The following is an 8466-nucleotide window of genomic DNA, read 5'->3' as shown; positions in this document are numbered from 1 at the left end:
ACATTCAGCATGAGAAATTTCAAGTCATTTTTATTAAAGCTTTAAAGATATTAGCTGTGCAAATATTTATACTTTTTTGAAGAATTGCAACAATGACTTTGACCTTTACTTTTTTTGTGGGGGAGTGGGGTGGGGTGGAGGGTGTTGAGAGGGCACTTAATTTACTTAAGAAATAAGGCAAACAAACGAGAGGAAATAATAACAAAAAATATAAGTATGGAAATCACCAAAGCAGAAACATTGAAGTCAGGTATACAGATCTAACTTACCTTCTTCAAATTTTTAATAATCAGTTTTCACCCTCATCTATATAAACTTTTTTAATATCAATTTTTATTTATCCTAATGAAATAGTGGAAATGATACTGCACCAGTACACAGTATAGATTTGCCTCTAAGGGAATTAAGGAAGAAGTCTAATATCACATGTATGTCATGTTTTTTGTATAACTAAGATTCTTAAATTCACATAACATCAAATAGACAATGTCTTGTGAAACATAAAAATGAAATGAAAAAAAAAGGTACATGTATATGTTGTCAACCTAAAGTTTTGTCAAGGTCATTTTAAGGTCAAAGAAAAGAACTCATGTATCATTTATAGCAGCTAGGTGTTTATCTAATGGAAGTACTAAAGGAATGATTTAAAGCTATAGTATTGCATAGTAAAACTTGGTTTAATTAAAGCAAAGTCCTGGGGACCTGTGAATTTATTTCACTATATCCGTAATTTGATTGTATTATCATATAACAAATTCACTAAGTATATAGTGATTTGCAATATACATGTTATCCTTGAATATGTTCAGGGAAGTATTTTTAACACAAAATTTACCTTGGAGAACTGAAGTTTTCTGATGAATTAAATTGCAAATATAAATATTTAAGAAAAAAAGTGTCAGTTCAATATTTTAAATTTTGAGATCTTTGGCTTGTGTTGGCTATAAAAGCTGTTAAATTCATTATTTTTTAATCTCTACAGGACACAAAATCAATATGCTTTATCTGTAAATTCATTATATCAGTTCCTTATAACTATACAATTTTGTAAGGAATTGTTAAGAATTTTGCTGGGGAAAAAAACTTTGCTATATCCATAAATTCACTATTAATCCAAGTTTGTACAAAACAAATTTTACTGTATAAATGAAAAAAATTTAGGGTATTTAAAGTGAGACATTACTATTATGATAATTTCTGTACAATATTATTACAGGGCAAGATATGCTTTGGTAGAGAGATGGTGCTAGGATGGTTATTAGAGTGTACAATCTCCATGACAACCAGTCAATCAGCCTTCACCTTCCTTTACTGATTGGCGACATAGACTATACCACATCAGATGGCACCATCATTGTTATCAACACCTCAATCCAGCCCTGCCAGCCAATTAAATGGCCAGTCGTGGAGGGAGCATTTAAAGTACTGGTCAAGTTAAAAGTTGGAGAAAATGTCATTCGTCTCATTCATGAGTCTCAGGTTCTGGTTTTGACCCTCACTCGGTACATTCCGGAGATCCCTCTTTTTGTCAGACCTGTGTATATCATTTGTAGTGATGATGATGGGAACTTTCAAGGCCCCGAGGATGAGGATTGTTCTGTTCTCAGTGCGGTAGACAGGGTGACACTAGCTGCTATGCTAGTCCAAACTTTTACGGCAGAAAAATTAAACGAACATGGCTTTGGTTATAAAACTTTTCAACTTGAAATGGATCAAGATTATGAACCATTCTGTCATATCTTTAGAAGTCAGTTGACTCTAGAAAGAGCTCAGTCAATGACAGGGAATGAACTCTGGACACATTTTGCTAAAGAATTAATGATGTCTAATTTTACTCAGAAAGATTGTTGTAAATGGTTTTGTTTTATGTCTTTTACTCGATATTCTCTACCAGAAAACACTGAACCTCCCAGATCTCATGGAGATATCCTGAAGCAGACAAAGGGCCATGCTGCTCTTGGTAATATATTCTTTTTAATATTTTTGAGAAACTTTAATCAATGAAGTTTTCAGTTTATGCTAATGACCAGGGAGAGCATTAACAGGTGGAAATATTATTTTATCAGGATGATATTTGCATTAACAGGTGGAGGAGGGCTGGCTTTGTTTGGTACCGCTAACCTACACACCTGGGCCAGGAGTATTGAAGAAATACATCAAAGATTTACAGATGTTCGTAAAATTGACAGGAAAAAATATATGGATGACAGTGCATATAGGTAATAGGTTACTTCTGTTTTAGCTGAATTATTAAAACTGTTACTTTTCAGATCAAAGCTGCATTTTCCTCTTTAAGGTTCACTGACCTTCTGATAAGAGAGATAACTCTCACTGGAATTAATGATTATTATTCCTTTTAAACAATGTCAAGATAAAAGGTGATTTCTGTCAAATTCTGCACCCTGAAGTACATGTATGCCAAAACTGTTTACATTTCAATTATAATTTAGATTTTTTTTTATTTTCAGGTTGTTTTTTTTTTTATTTTTAGATTTTATATAAAGGAACAAAGGGGTGATGAACTTTAAGCAAGGTAGAAAGCCTACACTATGCTAACATTGTTTTCAATAAACTTTTTCTACAGGGAGTATCACTGGGCCAACTATGCAACAGGCGTGGGGGCAGCTTTACATGAGTTGGGACACACTTTTGATCTTGCTCATACTCCATCTGGGGTCATGGCTCGAGGCTTTGATGACATTAATAGGGTGTTTATTGTCCAGAGGTACAAGTCTAAACAACAGTCAACTCAGGAGAGGAGCATTAGTGAGGACAGAAGCAGTGTCTGCAGCATAGAGTCAGGCAAAGACACAACATCAAAAGCAGCATATACAACAAATTCTACAAGTTATCAAAATCCAGTTAAAAAAGTAAACATCTCTCTGTACAAGAAATCTGAAATATAAACATGGCTCCTTTTTTATGCCCTGGGGCCTCCTGAAAAAAGGGCATATTGTTTTGCACATGTTGGTTGGTCAACTGGTATATGGGTCGGAAGACCAATGTTGTCCCCTCAATATCTTTAGAACCCTTTGTTTGACAGACATCAAACTTAGTACACAGGTTTCCCCTAAAGAGAAGATTACCCCTATTGGTTTAGAGGTCACAAGTTCAAGGGTTAAACTACTCAAGGAAGTTATTTTTTGTTCATTATCTTGAGAACCCTTTGCTTGATTGACGTCAAACTTTTTGGTTTCGCCTGGGGAGTAGATAAGCCCTATTCATTTTAAGGTCATAAGGTCAAAGGTCAAAAATGAACATAAAAAGATATTGACTGCTCAATATCTTGAGAATTGTTTGCTTGACAGACTTAAAACTTAGTTCATTGGTTCCCCCTAAGGAGTAGATGGCCACTGTAGATTTTAAGGTAACAAGATCAAAGAATAAGGTCAGATTGGAACATGGGAAGATACTGACTGCTCAGTATCTTGAGAACCCTTTGCCTGACAGACATCAAACTTTGCACAGTGTTCTCTATAAGAAATAAATTGCCCCAAATGATATCAAGGTCTGGTATCAAACTTTGCATTACATAAATTTGCCCCTGACTAGTAGGTTACCCACTTTTTTGCAATCAAATTTAAAGTTAACCCATTTCAATTTTACCATGTTGGGGGCAAGTATGTTTCTAAATGAATATGTTATTATTAGAGTCTTGATATTTTGACATCATGCAGCAATTATTTATAAAAAATATTTACACCCCCTCCCATTTATTCAGACAAGATTATATGATTATCATAGAAATTTATTAAATTCAGGAATGTTAAAGACTTATTAAAAAAAACACATTGATTAGAGACCAATGTGTTTGTATTATGTAATACATTAGTAGTTCAGTTACATCCTTAGCAATAATGACTGGCTATAGTTATGAAAATGTTTAGTAAATTTTCTTCATCACAGTGCTATGCATGATTTATTTTTTTTTTGCTGTTTCAGTACAATAAAACAGGAACTAAATGCTACATTGCCCCACCACCATTAGTTGTTAATGTAGAGTCAAATTTCAAGCCCTTAGTTCCTACAAGTTTGACATTCAGTTCTCGGAATTATGATGGGACAGAACGGCACCAGATGATATCGGACCAGATAGGATGCGAAATCGTCACTGACCTGTTACTAGGAGTGGATGGTCGAGTGCTGGCTAAAACTCAGTGTAGAAGGGGTAATACACTTTACATAAATTCAAATAATTTTTTTTAAATTCTATTTATTAAGTTTAGTTTGGCATGTTTGCTGCTTACAAAAATCTAAATGATCACTGATTAAGCTTAATTATGGTGACTACTAAAGAGCCCACATTTTATTTTGTTGTGTTTTTATTTACAGTTGTTTTTGACTATTTTGATACTGTTTATTTATCAGAGAAGAGCAGTTCCTGTTCCTCTACAAGCTCCGCCTCCTCCCCACCCTCACCCCTCTCTACCACACCTATGACCCTGCCCAATTCTCCCGAGGAACCACCCACTCAACAGCTGTCATTTACAGATGGTGGCGCCCACTGGTATCGCTCCTCTGCGGTGCTGCTCTACTTCCACAGGTACTGGCTTCATTAGTCATAGCTGTAACTGTACTTATTTTAGCAGGATTCATACTTGAGTGCCATTGGTGCAATTGTTAGTAAGTAAACTCATGTCTGTTGCCCAACTTTGATTTAATATCAGCTGTCAATGGGCCCTGCTACTCTACATCCTGTCAATTGAAAGCCATGCCAATTATGCAGCTAATTATTCAAAATACTAAAAGCTCTAATTCAAGATTGCTATAAAAAGGCCCATGACCTACATTTTGCAACTAAAATTTTGATTAAATTAAAAATAAGTACATATACAATGTAGTAATTGGTAAGTACTGTATACAGGGTTATTTTTGCCCTGTGTTATTTTCACCCTCTCACATTTGCAAACAATTTTGCCCCATTTTAAATTCACCCAGTCACAGTTTTGTTTAATATTATACTATGTTCTTTAATTCGCCCAGTTTTAAATTGGACCACCTGTGAGTTGGGTGAAAGGAGCAAAAATAAAACAGGGGCGAAATTTTCCCTGTATACAGTAACTGTATTCAGAATTTTCATAAATGATATTTAGGAGATTAATTAGTTTTTTAAACAGTGTTTCTTGCCGTTTTTTTTTTTTTTGTGTGTTGTGATCCTTTAAATTGTAAGTCAGTCATACATCAGATAATCCTAGAACATACATTATATATGTAAATCAATGCCTTAAGTGATTATTTACGTAAAAGGTAACAATGAAGTTATTTTTTTTTTTAAATTCAAGGATAAATGAAATTTGAGGACAAAAGTTTTTGAAGTTTGTTTTGCCCTTTTTTGACAATGCTGAACCAGCAGTTTACGTATTTTGATATGATTTAACTTTGATTCTTACATGTATATGCCTTGCTTTTTATGTAGATGGTTCAACAAAAGTAATCCAACAAATCAGGGGAAACAGCCAGAAATATCAGGGTAAGGATTTCAGGGGAAAAGAAGGGAGAATGGTCCTCTGTTTAAAACATTTTTTTTCCAGTAATCATGACAATTTTTAACACAAGATGGAGGAAAAAAATGAAATTCAGATAAAGAGCAAGATTCACTTAGGGCCTTTTCTTGGCACTGTAATTTCTGAAAAGTCAGAACTGCTCAGTTTTAGTTGACATTGCATTAAATTAATAAATATATACCAGTATTGGACTCTTGGCAACTGCATATGATAGCTATTAAAAATGCTGTAATTTTCTTGCTAGTTAATGTATTTTGACACCATGAATTGTGTCATTTATACCCAAATCTTGAAAATTTCTCCAAAAATGGCCAAAAGTTTAATTTAAATGTCAGGTTTCATTGGATAAGGGTTTGATATTCCTATCAGACAACAAGTGCCATGCTAGATATAGTAGTTAATAGATGTCAAGGAAAATCATTAAGAGCGTGATATAGTTGATCTTACATGTAATATGAATGGTTGCTTTGTTCAGTTTGGTCATGCAACAATAGGAGAGCAAGAGGTTATTCAATAGTAATTTGCTTGTTATTCACACGATATACAATACATCCACTGTATACAGCTTTGATTTCACTCACAGTGATTTTTTGTGTTTTCCAAACAAACTCCATTTTCATGTCACAGTTTTCTGGATTCTATTTATTACTCCTATATATGTTATTTCATCACAGATTTGTTTGTTAAATACATGTAATAAAAATATAAATCTGCAGCCAAAGTATGACTGCATGTATACAGTACATATTAGTTACACAATACAGTAAAACCCTGATATAGTGACCTTACACAGACAGACAGATTTGCTGAATTATATCCATAATTCACTACATCGAAATATCCATAATTCCTGTATCTAGTTAAAACCATTTGAGTGTACTACTTGGTGATACATTTAATTATGACTTTATTAACAAAATTTAACAAAAATTCATTATAAGTGTTTTCACTATATAAACATGTTGCACTGTACGCTTAGACATCAAGAAGCTTGGCTTTTGGTAAATCAGTGTCTAGTTACCAGTGTATACACATAATCCAGTGGCGGATTCAGGGGGGTTTGGGGGGGTTCGGGAAAACCCCCCCGCCCAGTCAAAAATTTTTTTTACAAGTGTCATTTTAACAATATATTGCATAAATGAGACTCTATCCAAGCCCATTGTTTTACACAAAGAGGTGAAATATACAGACCCATGCGAAATCCCTTTCCGCTTGAGCGCACACAATACACAGGTATATAACAACAGTACCATGAATACAGAGATCATGATAGTCCGTGCAGCTACATGTAGTCAGGTAGTGATGACACAACATCATACACTAACAAACCAAAACTGCACATAGTTATTACAGGTATTGTTTTGGTATTGCCAAAGTAATATTCTTCGAAAATTGAATCTTACTTTATTGAACTATGTGAATAAACTGTGATTATTATTATTATTCAGAAAAAAAGCACACTTGTAGATAGAAGTTACAATGCAATTTTAAAAAGCAAATGGTCTGCATTTTTTTTTTAAAATTACAGTTGAATGATGTTTAATAAAACCCAACGAACGGTTACAACTTTGCATAATGAATTGTGGTAAAACTTATATGTATATAATAGAGATCCTGTCAAAACAAGAATTGGCCACTTTTTTATTGTTTTTCAAGACTTTTTTTTCAAAACATTGGGCTGGTAAGTGCATGGATAAGATAAAAATAGAAGTATGGTGCATTTATGTTAGAAATTATAAATCAACCCCCCCCCCCCCCCCCCCCATGAAAAAGCAATAATTCCAACAATTTCCCAAAATAATAAATTTATATTTATTCTTCAATATGATATATCATTATTTGCTTATATTTCAAAATGTATTTACAGTAGAGTCAAGTAGTTGAAAAGAGTAATAAGGGTTTCTACACAGAATCCAAATTTTCTAAGTGTTGGGAAATTGCACATCAGTTGTATTTTGGTAGTCAGAGCTTCACATGTGACACATTGGATGTGCATTTTAAAATGAAGAATTGGATATTATATTTCAAATGGCGATATTTCTAATTTTATCAGATTTTACATTTAATTTTTTTTTTAAGAAAAGTCTCATTTTTCAAGTTTACATGGAAGTTAAAAATAATCCCAAAATTTATTTATTTTTTTTTTTTGGTTCTAATTCTTGAAAATTAGGGTAGGTCAGTCTTGAAAATCACCTAGAAAAAAAGTGGCCAAAAACGAATTAATTCAATCTAAAATGCTGGAAAATGCACCATTTGGAGCCATTTTTTAAGAAAATTTCTCGGGGGAGGCCCCCCGAACCCCCACCTATGGGAGGGGGGCACCCCCTCCCATGCCCTCCCCCTTCGGCCCAACGAGCCTCAAAACCCCCCCACATGAACTTCTGGATCCACCACTGTAATCTGTACTACATGTATTTATAAACTTCTAATTTTAGAAACATGGTGAAATCCAGCAATGGTCTTAGATTGGTGGAGCTGAGATCTTTACCTCAGGGTGAAGTGTTCCATTTCTGGGAGTTTATTCAGGACACACCCCCAACTGTATTTCATCTGAGAACCACACACATCAGGAATCTCCCCCTGGGGGCATCATTTGTTACAGTATTTGTCGAGGATACATATGGCAATATAGCTAAAGGGAAAGTTAGCGTAGAAGATTTCTCTAAGTAGTTCCTAGTTAGCAGTATATGTTTGAATCATAGGAAGTGATTGTTGTGTTATTGTTAAATTTTGGGTATAGATATATGAACATGTATTGTAATTACTAGTTCTACAATTTATTCTCCTTTAATTAACATAAAGTTTGTTTGTTATAGGTGTTTCTGGATATTTTCATACATAAATTCATACAATTCAGTATTTACTTATATTTTTGAAGTCACTGTAAGTTTCCATGTTTTTAAGAATGGAAGGGAGAAAACTTAGAGATTTTCATTTTTCATCTCTTTTGTATTCTTTAACA

At 33.8% G+C, this 8466-nt stretch overlaps 1 protein-coding gene across 1 annotated transcript; it reads left to right on the top strand.

Annotated features, from left to right (window-relative positions):
* Window positions 1–1220: 1220 nt before the first annotated feature.
* Window positions 1221–8225, top strand: LOC133205579 (uncharacterized). Its single transcript, XM_061341418.1, has 7 exons — window positions 1221–1960; window positions 2087–2219; window positions 2585–2870; window positions 3943–4168; window positions 4369–4543; window positions 5417–5470; window positions 7940–8225. Exons 1-7 carry the CDS (start codon window positions 1252–1254, stop codon window positions 8172–8174), a joined length of 1818 nt encoding a protein of 605 aa, XP_061197402.1. The 5' UTR covers window positions 1221–1251; the 3' UTR covers window positions 8175–8225.
* Window positions 8226–8466: the final 241 nt, after the last annotated feature.

This window comes from Saccostrea echinata, unplaced genomic scaffold, assembly GCF_033153115.1.
Source record: "Saccostrea echinata isolate AGI-Se365-2 ecotype Australia unplaced genomic scaffold, CSIRO_AGI_Sech_v1 ptg000054l, whole genome shotgun sequence".
NCBI lineage: Eukaryota > Metazoa > Mollusca > Bivalvia > Ostreida > Ostreidae > Saccostrea > Saccostrea echinata.
The sequence above is the reverse complement of the archived record's forward strand: the minus strand, read 5'-3'. Positions and strand labels throughout refer to the sequence as shown.